Source organism: Physella acuta, unplaced genomic scaffold, assembly GCF_028476545.2.
Source record: "Physella acuta isolate Inbredline_101_S28 unplaced genomic scaffold, ASM2847654v3 ptg000130l, whole genome shotgun sequence".
Classification (NCBI taxonomy): Eukaryota; Metazoa; Mollusca; class Gastropoda; family Physidae; genus Physella; species Physella acuta.
In genome coordinates this window covers 1-17,945 of record NW_026731649.1, presented here as the reverse complement: position 1 = coordinate 17,945, position 17,945 = coordinate 1, and the positions used below count along the sequence as shown (strand labels likewise).

At 36.1% G+C, this 17,945-nt stretch overlaps 1 protein-coding gene across 2 annotated transcripts; it reads right to left on the bottom strand.

Moving 5' to 3' along the window:
* Window positions 1-386: 386 nt before the first annotated feature.
* On the bottom strand, window positions 387-12,394 carry LOC131935052 (telomere length regulation protein TEL2 homolog). Of its 2 annotated transcripts, none has more exons than XM_059291336.1 (19): window positions 12,359-12,394; window positions 10,068-10,686; window positions 9,745-9,951; window positions 9,112-9,266; window positions 8,505-8,652; window positions 8,062-8,167; window positions 7,539-7,607; window positions 6,748-6,889; window positions 6,083-6,302; window positions 5,548-5,670; window positions 5,227-5,315; window positions 4,950-5,044; window positions 4,193-4,309; window positions 3,653-3,724; window positions 3,222-3,277; window positions 2,261-2,555; window positions 1,718-1,782; window positions 1,197-1,312; window positions 387-599 (listed from the first exon to the last, which is right to left on the bottom strand). In XM_059291336.1, exons 2-19 carry the CDS (start codon window positions 10,430-10,432, stop codon window positions 484-486), a joined length of 2,556 nt encoding a protein of 851 aa, XP_059147319.1. In that variant the 5' UTR covers window positions 10,433-10,686; window positions 12,359-12,394; the 3' UTR covers window positions 387-483. The 2 variants fall into 2 exon arrangements, with proteins under 2 accessions (XP_059147319.1, XP_059147318.1); XM_059291335.1 differs by having other exon boundaries at window positions 12,324-12,392.
* Between the last annotated feature and the right edge of the window lie 5,551 nt (window positions 12,395-17,945).

Sequence of the window (17,945 nt, the reverse complement as noted above, 5' to 3'; positions counted from 1 at the left end):
CATAGAACAATGGATAGCATAGAACACTGGATATCATAGAACAATGGATACCACTGTACACTGGATAACATAGAACAATGGATACCATAGAACAATGGATACCACTGTACACTGGATACCATAGAACAATGGATAGCACAGAACAATGGATACCATAGAACAATGGATACCATCCAACAATGGATACCATCCAACAATGGATACCATAGAACAATGGATACCATAGAACAATGGATACCATAGAACAATGGATACCATAGAACAATGGATACCATAGAACAATGGATACCATAGAACAATGGATACCATAGAACAATGGATACCACTGTACACTGGATACCATAGAACAATGGATAGCACAGAACAATGGATACCATCCAACAATGGATACCATCCAACAATGGATACCATCCAACACTAGATACCACTGTACACTGGATACCATAGAACAATGGATACCATCCAACAATGGATACCATCCACTCATCTTATTTTGCTCTTTGAGTCCTCCACCTCTCTCTTGACTTGACCTTGGAGCAGCATCAAGGTCTGGGCGGCCATTTTCTGGCACTCATTGTCTGGGTCTCTCTCTATTACGTCTGCTCAACCAGAGGGGGGTGGGTATAGGGGGATGGGGTGGGGTAGGGTAGGGGGGGGGGGGTGGGGTAGAGGGGGATAAAAGAAATAGATTAAAACCTTGACAGCTAATTAAGCTATACATTTTTATTATTTTAATTTTAAATAATAATCTATTAACTTTTTTGTAATTAAATAAATAGTTTCTTAGTATTTGTTAGTTATGCAGATTTTGTTTTGAAAATGCTTATTGTTATGATGAATGATTAAGATGAATGCTTCAGATTAAGTTGAATGATTACGATTAAGATGAATGCTTAAGATTAAGATGAAAGATTGATTAAGATGAATGATTAAGATGAGTATTTAAGTTTAAGATAAATAATTAAGATAAACGATTAAGATGAATGATTAAGACCAATGTTCAAGATTAAGATGAATGATAAAAATGGATGCTTAAGATTAATGTAAATGATTAAGATGAAAGATTACGATGAATGATTAAGGTAAATGATTAAGATGAGTGATTAAGATGCATGATTAAGGGGACTGATTTAGATGAAAGATTTAGATGAATGATTAAGATGAAAGAATAAGATGACTGATCAAGGTGAACCAACCCTCTAGCCAGGCCATGGTCTCAGCAATGTCCGCCTGCAGGTCAGTCATCAGACTAAAGGCTGGCACCACAAGAAAAACTGTGCTGGTACACACTAGTACAGACTGGCGTACAAAGCTGGGGAGGGTACACATGTGTCACAGGTGAGGGGGTTTTAGACAGGTGAGGTTAGAGTCAAGTCATGTCACAGGTAAGGTTTTTTTGTGATAGGTCATTTTTTTTACATGTGACGTAAAAGTCATTTTTTTAAAGGTGATGTTAGTCATTTTTTACATGTGACGTTAAAGTAATTTTTTTAAAGGTGACATTAAAGTCATTTTTACATGTGACGTAAAAGTCATTTTTTAAAGGTGACGTTAGTCATTTTTTACATGTCATTTTTACATATGACATAGAAGTCATTTTTACAGGTGATGTTAAAGTCATTATTAAACAGTGAAGGTGAAAGTCTGTTTTTGATGGGTAAGGTAAAATTGTTTTTAACAACTTAAGTAAAGTTCAAGGTGAGCAAAATCAACTGACCAGTCCGAGTGGAACCTGATTGGCCAGGTAAACTCCAGTAGAGCCCGCCCCATCTGACCAGCACCCTGAAACAGTGGACATAGAAAAGTTAAATTTATATTTGGACAAAAAATTAATTGTTCAAACCAAGGTTAATAATAAAATTCACATTTAAAAAAAAACATAACATTACCTTTTCAAAAAGTAATTTAATATTTAAAAAACAAATTTGCAACTAAAAATCAACTTCATATAAAAAAAAATTTGAGCAAAAAAGTTAAGAATGTGATAAGTGCTGGTACTGCTACTAAATATAGCACATGTTGCTAGGCAAAGTTAATTGTGTATAAATAGAATTGATTAGTTTTTTTATATTTGATAATTAGCCAGATTAATGGTAGATTAATGGAATTTTTTATTTTTTTTTAAAATGTGACAATTAGCCAGTTGTAATTATAGGTAGATTAATGGAGAATATTGAATACTTGACAATTAGCCAGATATAATTACAGGTAAATTAATGGATGAGTGTAAAATACTTGACAATTAACCGGACATAATTACAGGTAGATTAATGGATGAGTGCAGGACAATGGCCAGTGTATAGAGCAGCCTGTACAACAGTGTGTGGTCCTTGCCCAGTAGGTCCAGGCATGGCTCAGTTCTGTCCACTTTGGTCATCAGTGGGTAGAAAAACTGGCTAGCCACAGGGGCGAACCGGTTCAGTGTAGGGACTGGTTCTGGTTTTGACCTCCCGTGGACAAAACGCCGCGTGTTGCTGTCTATCCGCTTCTGGACCACCTGCCTCCAGTCTGAAGGGTCGAAGTTTGGGGAAATTTCAACAATCTTTTTGGTTTTACTGAAACAAAAGATTATATTTTTTAAAAATTTCAACAATCTTTTTTGCTTTACTGAAACAAAAGTATAAATTTTCTAATCTCCCAACTTTTTAGTCCTCCTGATATAAAAAAAAATAGTTTCCCTTTCTTTGATGAACAAAATGCTGTATATTTAAAATGTAGCTAACATTCACATACATTATTAGACCTCTTTGAGACTTAAAACAACAAGAATTAATCAAGGAAAAAGTTTTAAAATCCTCCTACACAGACATATAATTAAATTGGGATTTTAAAACTGTTTATAATAATGGAGCTATTTTGTAAACACAAAAAAAAAAATTTTATATAAAAATAGTTATAACTATAGTTAAACATAAAAATTCATTTTTTCTAAATTAACACAATAAACATCAAATGAGGAAAACATCTGATAGAAACAGCTGGTTTTATATAGCAGCTCATCACATGGATGTGGATACAAGTAATGGGAAATTGTTGTATGAATGATGTTTGTGCTGTCTTACAACTTGTGTTATCCTGCAGGGTTGAAAGGCAGTTGTAAGACAACACAACTAGCGTCTTTCAGTCCTGGTCACATTTTAAAAAGCATTACAAGAGATAAAAGTGTGTAGTTCAGAACACAGGCCATGTCAGACTATCAACATAAGACACCAGCTACCCACCTGTCATCTTTTTGTTTCTCTGGTGTGGAGAGTTCTTCTGCTGCATTACCTAGGACCTGTGGGAGGATTAAATGGCTAGTTCTATTTTGTGCTTTTATTTACTGAAAATATGACAGACACTACATTTTTCTGGTTCTAAGAATGTTTCAATGTTTCTTAAGAAAAAAATTATTTCTAATTTTAACATCACACATCAACAAAAATATTTATAATCTGATATTAATATTTAAACACTTACATTAATATTCACATATCAACATTAATATTCAAACAACATTAATATTCAAACATCAACATTAACATTCAAATGTCAACATTAATATTCAAACATCAAAATCAATAAACAAACACTAACATTAACATTCAAATATCAACATAAATACTCAAAAATCAACATTCAAACGTCTACATCCATCCAACGTTTCCCTTACCTCAAGAATGTCCATGCGCTGCCTGAGACTGTAATTTTTCTCATAGAACTGAGAACACAGGAACTCAGCCACCTACAGATGTCAGTGTTGAGGAAATATTGATTGATTGAAATCTATCATTTTAATTATTGTCACATCACACTTTGTGGAAATATTGATTGATTGAATTCTATCATTTTCATCATTTCACACTTTGGGGAAATATTATTGGTTGAAATCTACCATTTTAATTATTGTTACATCACACTAGAACATATGCCATTGCATGCTATTAAATGTCTACAAGTTTCCATAACAAGTTGCATACATGTGAGACTGAGATTTGAACTCTGACCTCCAATATGGTTGACTTGTTGAAATGTTTACTTAATAAGTTCTCCTTGTCAAGTTAAAAATAATAAAAATTGTATTTTTCTAAACAAGGTTCCAACATATGATAACTTAAATGTTTGGACTCAATGTAGGCATACCTTTTTAATGTAACCTGACAAATGGTTGAAAATGACTGCTCTGATGTACAGAGGTTAAAACAATTCTTACATTAGCTGGGCTAGTGACTGCTAGCGCAACCAAGGCTGAAAATCTGTTGACCAGGAAATTCTCAAAGCTGTGGGTGTCCTCCATGTGTAGCAGAACTTTAGTGAACTCTACTGCAATCTGGAATCAGAAGACATTTCACAAGTGGGATTTTTTTTTAAAAACCAGTGAAATGAAAAATTTACTACAAACAGCTGTTAACCACATATTGTTATCTGTTGTCAGTCAATAGTCATGTTACTTTTTCAGACCTAACGGTCCATAGGGAATATTAAGTACCATACTGTATACAGTCCATCTGTTCTTGACCATAGAATATGAAGGGATAGTGTGATCACTGTCTTAGTTTCCCTAACATGAGTAACGTATGAATTAGAGCAGGGTTGATTTTGGGATTTTAGCAGACTCGAGTATGTGATCCAAACTTTAAATTTTTGAGTTAGCAATTAAGCACACTACTACCCGACCTCGTTGACCCAATAGTCAGTTTAATTAGTCCTGGGCAATGGACTTGTCAAGACAACTAGAAACATCTTTTAAAGCTGTCCTCATACACTTGACAGAAACAAGTGTGAGTTGATCTCAACAAGCAAGAGTTCTACTACACCAAGGGAGGTCAGCATTAACTAGCCCTTGTGTCACAACAGAGTTACCTCCTCCAGGCCAAATGTTGCTCGTCTGGGTTTATCTCAACAAGCAAGAGTTCTACTACACCAGGGGAGGTCAGCATTAACTAGCCCTTGTGTCACAACAGAGTTACCTCCTCCAGGCCAAATGTTGCTCGTCTGATTAAACCCTCAGCGTGTTGCAGACACAGCTCTGTCTTGTCTGGGTCCTTGGTGCTGTAGATTAGACCTGGTTCATGGGAAGAAAAAATTGTATCAAAACCATCGACAAAAACCTTCAATACAATCTAATTAGTCTAACCTTCCATACAGTCTAATTAAAGTCTCACCTTCCATATCATATAATTAAAGTCTCACCTTCCATACAATCTAATTAAAGTCTCACCTTCCTTACAGTCTAATTAGTCTCACCTTCCATACAATCCCGCACATATTTGGGAGGCGAAATCTTTGTGAATTTTTTATCATTGGACATATCATATGGCTCCAAGTCATCATCACTGAGCAGAAAAAAGTAAACACTAAACTATAAACACTGGTACTGAAGTTGTATGCAAAAACCTACAAGATCCAATAAAAATTAAAAAAAAAAATATCCTTATTTGAGAGTTGCTTGATTTCATAATTTGGGGGTTCTGAGTTTTTAATGCTAAAGTATTGTTAAATGTTAACTTTTTAGCTGTGTAAACAGTTTCGGCACGCTCCTAACAAATGAGTAGAAACCCTTCTCACCTGTCCAACTCTGAGTCATCATCTGTTTTCTTTCCATTCTCATCTTCTAAGCTCAGCGACTTCAAACTTTCTTCAACCTTTCCACTGGGTATGGATGAAATTTTCTCTTCGGATGTGATGGCCCTGATATATGAACAATATCAAATTGGTAAGTTATAAGTTATAATGCACAAACTTTTTTTAGACAGTGTTCCAATCAATCAGTCGCAGGGAGGTAACAATGAAAAACATGGCAAGACTTAAATGAGACTATAATAGTCTCCCTTCACCTTATTCATCCTGACCAAGCCTTTACCCAGCAGTGGAGAGTTATCATTAAAAGAACATATAAGTGCAACTGATTTATTTTTTTAAAAATATTTTATAATTAGCAATAAATTTATTAAAAATTTAAAACAAAAACGGAAACAAATTTTTTAAAAGTGAAGATATTTTTACAGAACTAACCAACAAAAAGAACTATTTAAACAAACAGAACTAACCTAACAAAGAGCACTAACCTAACAACCCTACCAAAAGTAATATAGAACCAAACCTTTCCTCCTCTGTAGGTCCAGGGTCTGCTGGCAAGTCCTTGAACTCCAGGAGATCCTTGACCACTGCGTTATTCAGGTCAAGGTCAAACTCCAGCTGAGGCCCAGTGGGCTCCAGCGTGTGTATCAAGGTTTTAGCAATGGTCATCCCGGCCAGCCTCATTGTGGGGTCTGAGCTCTCCAGGTGCGCTTGTACCCCAGGCATCAACTCACGCATCAGTTCTAGAAATAAAATCTGACATTAGAGAAACCAAAAGATGCATAACATTAGGTCTCTGAAGTGTGAGAGATGATCTAACTTATGTAGGGAATAACAGAAAAAGTTATTACTTTAGTTGAACTAAATTTTAGCTAACACCAAAATACTAATTTCAATCCATAAAAAAAACATAGTTTTCAGCAATCATGACAGTCTAATTATATTAAATATCTGTCCAATATTTTTAACAAGCTAATCTTCCAATCTTATTTCCTAAACAAAATCTGTTCAAAGTTTTAACCAGCTAATAGAATAATATTATTCCATTAACAAAATCTGTTCCATATTTTTAACTAGCTAATAGAATAATATTATTCCCTTAACAAAATCTGTTCCATATTTTGAACCAGCTAATATAAAAATCTCATTTTCTTAACAAAATCTGTTCCATATTTTTGAAGAACTCACCATCCTTATGAGCTTTCTTCTCAACCTCATTGATGGCTCCCATACACACCATCAAAACCTTGGAGATGTACAGGTGCTGTTCCACTGAGATGTGCTTCATAGAGCTACCATCACCCCACACTCTCACCACATTCAAAAATACCTGCGTTCATAAAAACTACTGGTGAATCTAGCAACATTTTAAAAATAACTGCATTCATAAAAATTACTGGTAAATCTAGCAACATTAAAAAATACCTGTGTTCATAAAAATTACTGGTAAATCTAGCAACATTTTAAAAACACCTGCATTCATAAAAATTACTGGTAAATCTAGCAACATTTTAAAAACACCTGCATTCATAAAAATTACTGGTAAATCTAGCAACATTTTAAAAACACCTGCATTCATAAAAATTACTGGTAAATCTAGCAACATTTTAAAAACACCTGCATTCATAAAAATTACTGGTAAATCTACTGGTAACTGGCGAAGAGAGTTTATTTTAAACTGTAAGTAATGTATGCATTCACATCTGAATATATATAAGGTAGATGAAGTAGAGTTCAAGTTTATTTAATCTCAGCCTAAGAAAAGATCGCGTGGCCAGCACTATCCAGCAGACTTAAGTTTCTCAGATGCAAGCCAGGTACCCAAATAGAGCTGAGAAGCCTCAGGAAAGCAGAATTACCGTAAGCCTTGAAATCAAACTCGTGATTTCCATGCTAGTGAACTACATGCTGTTCCATGGGTTATTATTTTTTAACTTGTCCTACGTCTAAGATTTAATTAAAGTAAATATTTTGCTTACCTCTATCAGGAGATGTCTTCTGGTGTGTGAGGCAGATAAATATCCAATAATATTGTGAAGAATTCTTTTCTGGAAAGCAAACCACAAAAAATACTTTTAATCTTATAATCGTAAAATACTCGTTTAATTTACTTTTTTATAATTTACATGTTTTAGTTGGATTACGGTAATTATATTGTTTTAAAACCATATATCGCATGAATACAGTGATAATTGTAAATAACATTGGATAATGAAGAAAAGCCAAGTGAAATTTGTATTTATTAAGTTAAATATTGTGTAGTTTATATGAAATGATAGAATTTAGATACAACACAATATTTAATTCTATTGTTATGCACAGAAGCAGCTTTTGGTCTTAATTTAACACTATTATACTGATACAGCACAAATATGAACTATCCATGATTGGTTATAGTCAGTGAACTAAATAATGTATTCATTTTGAAAGGATTATAAAGTAAAACAATTAGTCTAAAAGTAAAGTGAAAAATGAATTTTGAGTGAACTGCAAGCAACCTACAGGTTTGCTGTAAGTTCGGTGCAACAGCATCTTCGTACACAGCAACATTTTCACGCTAGTTGTGTGCACCACACAATCTCCCAGGAACTTGTCAGCAAGGCCATACCTGAAGTGGTGAACATTGATTTTTTTTCAAATTTTCAATGCAATCAAATAAAAAAACTTATACATAATTAATTCATGTTAAATTTTATTTTACAAAATCGACACACATTAATTTCTGATGTAACCAATTTTTGGAATTTAAATTTATAAAAAAAAAAAATGTCTGCAAGTGAGGAAAAAAACTAAATGGAATAGCTTGTATTTCAGAAATTAGAATTTTTTAGAAAAAGAAAATCTCTTTCATCTAATTTACAAAATTAATTGTATATAACTCCTGCATCAACAAAGAATGTCTATGGGTATACAACTATATAATGAGAGCATCAGTAAACAATTACCAGGAGAGTTTCTTCATCATTGGAACAATAACAGACTCCAGAGTCCTGACTGGCACCCCAGCAAAAACTCTCTCACAGATCCTACACCAGATGTAATCCAGTCTGACCTTGACACTCAACTGGGGCAGTAGAGTGTCCAGCAGAACGTCTGACAAAAACAAAACAAGTCTTTTGTACACCACAGGAAATATATATTAGTTTTTCTATTCATTTTTTTGAGACATAGCTTGCTTTTATAACCACTGTTATAAAAACTATACTAAAAAAGAAACTAAAGATAAATAATTAGCATATTAGTTTGCTGACATGATATAAAATGCACCAGTGAATAATGTGTGTTATAAAATGCCAACAGTTAATACAGCAAAGAATATATCAGTAAATGACATGTGGTACAAAATTAACATGACATACGAGCAATGACACATAATTACAAAGAACATAACAGCAAATGACATGTGGTATAAAATTTACAAGCAACAACACACTAAATGACATACGAGCTATACCACATAAAACACAGCTAATTACAAAGAACATATCAGCAAATGATATGCCAGCATATGACATGACAGAACAAACCCATGATACATGTTCTAGAACATACCTGCATGTCCAGTAAAGCACAACTTGCCCACCAGCACACTGACCACAAGCAGAGACACGTTCTGACCAGCGGCCACCAGGTCATGACCCCACTGTAGCACGTCCAACAATGCCAGACTGGTCATTGGTATGTAGTTTTGTGGCAAAAATTTCTCGCTACAGAAATAAAAATAACACTTTATTTTTTTACGGCTACAGACACACAAATCATTTTAAACTTTAACCCTTTAATTATGTAGGTAACTCTGGATGTAGCCATACACATCAACCACAATCAATAGGGTTATGGTCTGTTTGTTTTTGTGCTCCGATGTTTGCCCGCAAATTCTGATAGACATAACTGTTGTAAATATATGACTATAGACCAGAAGTACCAAATTTCTTATTTATAGCTCACAGGAAACCATGTTAAAATATTTATTTTTTTTAAAGTATGCTCCTAAATAAAACACAAGACAAGATATAACAGTCTTATTCATGAAAATATTTGGGATTAAACAATGACGAAGGCATGAATATGTAATATAACGTTTTTGTTGTAGCATTTTGTATTTAAGATTTTATTTTGTAATGGAATTGTATTTTGTTAGTTATGTTTTATTAACTGATCTGCAATAATTATTTAAATGCTGACCTGTTTTCATGTTGCAGTCTGTTGGCCATTTTCTCAGGTAAGGAGGTGAGATAGCCAATCAAGATTTCTGCCTCAACATCCAGGACCTGAGTGGATGAGCTGCCATCTTCACCTGCCTGACTTTCATCCTGGAGGAGCTGAGCCAATCTTTGTCTAGTCAGGAACTCTTCCAGCAATGAGACACATTTGTGAAATTTGTAATCTTTCCTGAAATTATTGTTTCATTCTTGTCAATCATGTGTTTTACTCTACATTTAACACAACCAAAAATAGAATTAGATTAGTTAAGAAGTTATTTATTATACAATTTACAATAATATTACCTTTCTGAGTCAGTTACAGCCTGAAATAAAGAGAAAAAAGATTCTTTCGGAGGACCCTCCAAAAATATTGATTTGAAAAGTTCAGTGTTCTCTGTGCCCAGTTTTGACAACATCTGAACAGAAATCTTTGACATGAGGCAGCTGTATATTTTCATGCCATAGGTTTTTATCACAGCGCTCCTTAAGGAGATGAGAGTTGAGCTTTCATAGCCATACACGCTTGATGTCCCAGCATTCCCTTGAAGAGCTTGAGGAACTAACACTGATTTTATCACTGTCAGCCATTTTATTAAGTCCTCTTTTAAATCTGCTACACGCAGTCCATTTGTTATTTCTTTTCCTAAGATTATTGCATCTTTTTCCATTGTAATAGTTCAATTGTTATGTAATAGTTCATACCTTACGACACAATTTTAGAAATATGATCATGTGTGACATTAACTTCTGCAGAAGAATTCAAATTAATTGCTATCATCTTTAAGTTTTAGTCAGTATTCAAGATTGTCAAAATTTCAGCTCATCCCTCGTCTTTTGCAATCAAGTTCACAAACATCCTAAAATTTCAGCTTTCATCATCAGAGTTCAAAAGACACCATACATCTGCTGTGAGAGTGGTTGCCTGTTTAGAAGAAAAATTAACCAATTTAGCCTAACTTGCCTTAAAATCATCATTGGGGGTGGGGGGGGGGGGGGGGTCGTTTAGTAGAAATCACTATAATTTTATAAAGATTCAAATTAATGTCAAAAAAGGAACTTATTTTAATTTATAGTAGGCCTATATAAATAACTGTAATATGAATAAAGATAAATTCTAAAAGAAGAGGGCAATCTAAGTGAATGTGTTATCCTATACTATAGTGTACAGAGCATAGTGTAATCGGTATGATTTTGTTTTTGTCTACTAAAATACTAAAGAAATGGAGGATTAGTGAAAAATATGTTTAGGTTGTTTGCTCAGTGTTTCTTCCAGACTTTTTTCTCTGGGGGGGCACTTGAAATTTTCGGGGGGGGGGGGGGGACGGGGACGGGACGGGTCAACTTTCTTTGAGGGGGCGGACACTGTTAATAAAAGTATATATTTTCTATATAAATTATATAAATTTCATTTCGTTCTGGGGGCGGTTGAACTTTTTTTTTGGGGGAGGGGGGGGGGGGGGCAAAGATAGTCCCCCAGAAGAGATGCCTGGAAGAAACTCTGTGTTCACTTTTAATCTGGATGATTTAGATTGAAATTATACAAAATAAAATAAATGGTAGACTGGCCATTATTATGCTGACAACAAAACACACAGCAACTACCAATGTTTGTAAAGTGTTGTCATGTGATTACTTTTCAATTAATAATAATGTTAATATTACTAATGACAATGCAATAACACTGAAGAGGTGAACAGGGCTTACAATACTTACACTGGATTTAGGCCTAATTAAAAATTTTAAAATTTATTAGGCCTATATACTATATATTAATATAGTTTTTACTTTTTACGTCTAATTTGCAAGAGCCTTGATCATTTCTGATCCTAATAGAAGATTGCTTGATAATGATAGTTATTTTCTTTTCTTATAAGATACCTAAGATAGTAACTTAAGTAAGACTTAAAGCTACTCAATTTTTAGTTTAGTTTATGTTTAGTTTACAGTTTACTAGATCTAATATACTATTAAATATAGTAATAAGTACTAACGACGACGTAATTAATTTAAAAAGTTAAGGGTGGTATTGCATTGCTTTTGGGGCCTAAGGCAAGGGTTTACTTTTTTTAGCAGTGGGCAAGTAGTAGGCAAGTACATCTGATTTTTTTCAAAATCAATTAAAATATAGACCTAGATCTAGATCTAAATATTAAAATAGAATAGGTGTGGTAAGTTCTAACCATAAAACTAGTACTACACTACAAGCTAGATCTACTAACTACAACTAGTAACTACAGTAACTACTAACTAGTTCTAGTTTAGTACTAGAACTAGAAATCTAGTATAAATCTAAATTTAACTAGATCTAGATCTAATCTAGATCTAGATCTAGACCTAGGACCACATGACTGATGTGATAGATCTAATAGTCTAATAATATTATAATAATTCTAATCTAGAATCTAGATCTGGATCGGATTTTGAATCTATTCTAGTATTCTGACTTATAGAGAAACCACACAGTTCTGAGTTCACTACAATTGACTACAACTAGATCTAGATCTATAGGCCTATTATAAGTATAAATTTAGAGTAATGCAAAGAAACGTAAAAAATTACTATGCTTTCTTAGTTATCACAAGAAATGGAGTTACCCCAGTCTACTTTTGTTTTCGATTTAAACTTCTTCCTCATTTTTAACTGATTGAAGCGTAGAAATTAAAAACATTAACGTTAAAAGCAAATTAATTTTTACGGTAGCTGCTAAAAATTCGTAAAAATAAAATAATATAATACCAAATTAATAATGATAATTAATCTGACGATCTTATGGATTTAATTGAAAGCGTGAACAAAAATCCCTCCATGATTAATATAACTGCAATGCACTATGCTGAGTTATTGGCTGAAATTGAAAGTGTAGTCTTTCCTTGAAGAAAGGGAGTGGGGGGAAGGGGAATCACAATCACATAACACTTATCTCTCCCCAGAGCCGGCGTTAGGGGGTGGCGAACGGGGCGGTCGCCATAGGCCCCGCGCTTGAAGGGGCCCCGCGCTTCAGCACTGTCATTGTTATCTGAATTAGTTTGTAAACTTAAATAACTGTTGCTGAATTCAATTGGGAAAAACTAAATGGTCGAATGCCGACGTTGTTGATTGTTATAACTGAGGCCACGGTTGATGTTGGTGAGTCCCACCTGAACTGGGACAGGCCGTAATTCGATACAAAAATAGTGTCACACCTACCCTTTGTGCAGGGTACGGTACGGTCGCCTGGCATTTGACCTGAGCTGACTGGAGATGGCGGTCGAGAATTAGCCCACGACGTAAAGAGTAATAATTTTTAGTGAGCAGACGGGATGTCTATAGTAGACAGTTAGTGACCTGATGAACTCTAGTCCTGACTTTCTTGTTGTAGATGTCGTATATGTACAGTGTTTCTTCCAGACTTTTTTTCTCCGGGGGGGGGGGGGGGGGGGGGGGGTGGGGAAAGGGGCACTAGAAATTTTCGAGGGGGGGGGGGGCGGTAGACTTTCTTCGGGGAGGGGGGGGGTGGACACTGTTAAAAGTATATAATTTCTCTATAAATTATATAAATCTCATTTCGTTTTCGGGGGGGGGGGGGGAGCTTGCCCCCCCCCCCCCCCCGAAGAGATGCCTGGAAGAAACTCTATATGTAGGCCTACTTGTCTTGGTATAACAAAATTAACATTCACTTGCGTGCAGAGGGGTGGGAGGAGGGCGACGAGGGGGGGGGGGGCTTAGGATCTATATCAGGCGGCATTAAACAGAGTGATTTATTATTATTTTTTGGAAGAAAGTTAAAACTGTTGTTATGTTGTGTCACCCTAAGGATTCACCCGTTCAATAATTAAGACAATAATGATTTTGGTTTTAAAATATTGTATGAATTCTAAACAAATTTTGAAGTCTATACTGTTTTGATACATCAGGCCGAGTTCGCTGTATTGTAAACTTTATTTTCCTAATTATTCGGCACGTGATTAAATTTTCTTAAGTGATTTGGTATGAATTACATAACTGTTAAAAGTGATTTAATATCTTAGCAAAGGAAAAAAAACTACGAACATTGGGTTAATACATGAGAGATAAAAATCTGTTATTATAGTGGAAAGTTTGACATTAGCTTATAAACTCCAAAACATTTGTGTTATTGTGTGTACATCACATTATATAGGCCTTTTACACACACACACACACACATATACATATATACATATATATATATATATATATATATATATATATATATATATATATATATATATATATATATATATATATATATATATATATGTATATATATATATAATGCAAAGGCCCCGCGCGGATGGTTGGCCCTAGGCCCCGCGTATTCCTAACGCCGGCTCTGTCTCTCCCCCCCCCCCCCCCCCCACACACACATTCAGCAAAATTGCTGGATAAGCAAATAGACATGGTTCAAGCAGGCTAAGACAATGTGCTACATAGACTAAATAAGAAACAATGAGAGAAAGAGACTAAATTACAGGACAAACATGTGACGTCATAAATGGAAGATGCTTGAGAGAGGTTGGAAATTATTTAAATTAAAACATGAACCGGTTGTGATCTAGTAGCACGTTTTTTTCCCCTCAGCAGACGATCGTGACGTCAGTCAGGGTGGCGTGTGCAATATTCATAAGTTATTCAGCCCAATCAATAGATCGATCAAGGTGTTTTCACCACAGCATCAGACAAGGCTGACCTTATCGAAAGCGAGGCGAGCGCGCGGCTCAAAACCATCAAGCCGTGTTGTGGTTAGGATCAGCTGGATAATATCGGCAAGGAAAAAATTGCAATTTTTACAAATCGATTACATCGGGGAGTATCGATCTAGTTGAACCTTTGAAGTGAATTGACGTCTTATTAGTTATATCTGAAGGTAAGGGTTAGATTTTATATCATTTGTTAAAATTTAAAAATGTATTTGTAATCGGCTTTTTTTTTTTAAAATACGATACCAAAAAGTGTAATTAACATTTGTATTTTAATAAGGAAACCACTTAGCTTAATTTATTTTTAATTGGTTCGGTTTCTATTTTCAAGTCTTTTTTTTTTTTTTTTTTTGCTAGCTATACCTCCACAATCGAGTTTTTGGTAAGCCAAGGCCTATATCAAATAAGCTTAAACCTTTTAAATAGCAAGGCTTATATTATGGCTGTAGCTTTAGGGCTATGGACTAGGCTCAAGTTTCGGCCTAAATTATCGTTAGAGGAAATCCTGAAGCATAGACGGTTCTAGACTTTAAGGTACTTTTTCAGGAGGGGAGGGGGGGGGGGGGGTCTATAAGTAGGCTATATGTTTTGAAGAAGGTAACACCTCCATATCCATACTAGGACCCACCCACAGCTATACAATCTTTCATTAAGAACATAACATCTTGCAGGGCCTATATAATTAACAATAAGCAAAGTAGTTTTTAACTTTTGGTAGGCCTAGACTATTATTTTCAAAATAATTTTGAACCACAACTAGATCCGCATGGAGTAGGGTACGGCTAAACGAATTGACAGTATACCCCCCCCCCCCCCTACAGTAGAGTTCATTTTATTATATCTGCGATATACTAGACGTGCCATTTATTTTAAGTTAAAAAATATTAAAACATCTAATTAACAGTCAAATCTGGGTAAATTAATTTCTATCAACCTGTCAAAATTATCAGACGGTGCCTAATCAAAGCTAGATCTATCTCCACATCAGTTTATCTGCTTATTTATCTTGTATCAACACACAGGTGAGTGGCGTAGGCAGGGGGTATGTTGGGAGGGGTGCAAGATTTATTTCAGACATTTTTCCCGGAAAAGGGGAAGATAGAAATTTCCAGTGGGGGGGGGGGGGGGTGTAGGCGGACAATGGTTAAATTATATATGTTTTTATTTCCTATTACATTTTTTCCTTCCTCGTCGGCGGAAGGGGAGGGGGGGGGGGTCTGGGGATACCTGGGTTGAAAAACCTGGGGTGGAGTGATGGGGGAATTTCCCCCCAAAATGAAAGCTGTACTACTATAAGTTACAGCTAGTGGCGACATACCGTCGTGTTTTCAAAAGTTTAAATGTCTTCAAGTTATAACTTTTTAAAAATAATAATGGTGTGTATATACATGCTTTATATATAGGGCCTATATGAAAAACAGTAAGAATACACCCCGCCCCCCCCCCCACTAACACAACACACACATGACAAAAACTAATCCTGCCTACGCCACTGCTACAAGACAAGTGTCAAGCGTTTATCTTCTTATCTTATCTGTAACGAGCTGATACAGTGGTGACAGGGTTATGTCATGGGGTCACCTCGTTGTGTCCGGGTTACGTCATAGGGTCACCCTTGTTGTGTCCGGGTTACGTCATAGCGTCACCCTCGTTGTGACCTGGTTACGTCATAGGGTCACCCTCGTTGTGACCGGGTTACGTCATAGGGTCACCCTCGTTGTGACCGGGTGACGTCATAGGGTCACCCTCGTTGTGACCGGGTCACCCTCGTTGTGACCGGGTTACGTCATAGGGTCACCCTCGTTGTGACCGGGTCACCCTCGTTGTGACCGGGTTACGTCATAGGGTCACCCTCGTTGTGACAGGGTTACGTCATAGGGTCACCCTCGTAGTTTCATGCTTCTTTCACCAAATGTTTCGGTATTATTTCGTTGATGGTATTGATGAATCGATCTTTTGTCAATCTGGTCCACCGATATAGCTCTGCTTAGCCTCGCATTTATCAGGTCGATTAGTATTGATTTGTCTACTGTAATGTTACACAAATGTAGAGTTTGTTTTCTATTTTAAAAGGGAAAAAGTTAAAGTTTTTTTTAAAGAAGCTTCTATTGATTGATAAATGGGTACAGTAACATCTCAGTGCGGGGGGCGGGGGGGATGTAGTACGCACATGGTAAATCATTTTAGAGTGGCGACATTGGTAGTGGAGCAGAGGCGTAGCGACCCTTCCCGGCGCCCGGGGACAGACTTTTCGATTTGCACCCCCCTCAAGATTTCGATTTGCACCCCCCTCAAACTTTCGATTGCACCCCCCCCCCCTCAAGATTTCGATTTGCACCCCCCCCCTCAAACTTTCAATTTGCACCCCCTCAAACTTTCAATTTGCACCCCCCTCAACCTTTCAATTTATTTTTCCAACCCATTTTGGCGCCCCCTAAGGTCGGCGCCCGGGGACATATGTAACCCCCCCCCCCTCGCTACTGTAGTGGAGAAGGAGTGGTAGTAGAGCTGTAGACTGTTAGTTCAAAAGTCTCGAGTTCGAATCAGTGTTTTCAAGTCAGTAGAACCTCCCTGAGTCCACCCAGCTCTGATGGGTACCTCAATGAGATTAGGAAAAGTCAAGGCAGCTGAGCATAGTGCTGACCACACTATCCCTTCATATGCCGAGGTCACAGAAACTGATGAGCTCTACTTCACTTGCCTCATGGAGCGTCAGGTTCGAAACGGAAATTTTACATTGGTAGAAACAATAATTTTTAACGTTTGTCCAATGTGTCAGGCCAATGAGCAATAGCTTGAGCCGGTAGTCGTGAGTGTGTGTGTATGTGGGGGGGGACATAATCGAAAATTGTTACATAATAAACGATGCTTTAATTAGTACAAAACTAGTGGAGGTGAATGGTGACATCAAACCGGAAATGCGAAATTGTTGGAAGGCGTAGGGTGGTACCTCAGTTACCATACTGTGTGTAGCTTTGTGTTATCATCTACGTATTGTGATAACTACATATTTCTGTTAGCTCCCCCCCCCCCTAGTCTTTCCCCAAACTGTTGTGAGCTGACACCGATCACTGTACCTGTCTTTAATTTGTGAGCACACTAACACTGCCTGTTTTATCACTATCAACAAATAGAGCTGCAACATTGTTTGGTTAATTCATTTATTAAATTCATTGATTTATTTTAGCACCTAGAGCGCCATTGATCTACTTTAATTGATGGTTTATCTGCCCTAAGCTCCTGATATTTCGGGCACCATGTATCCGCCATCCACCCATTCAACTGTTAGTAAAAGCAGTGTTTTTAAAACCTGGCTTCAAGCCACACTAACAAATTAAAAATTACACTGTAGCTAATCATAAGAGGCGAGCCATTCCTCAGCATAAAATTTTGATTTTTTTTTAATAAAGAAGTTTTTAAAGAACATTATTCAATGGGTTTTCCCTCTGATACATCAGTAGGTTTTCCCAATGACGTATCTGTA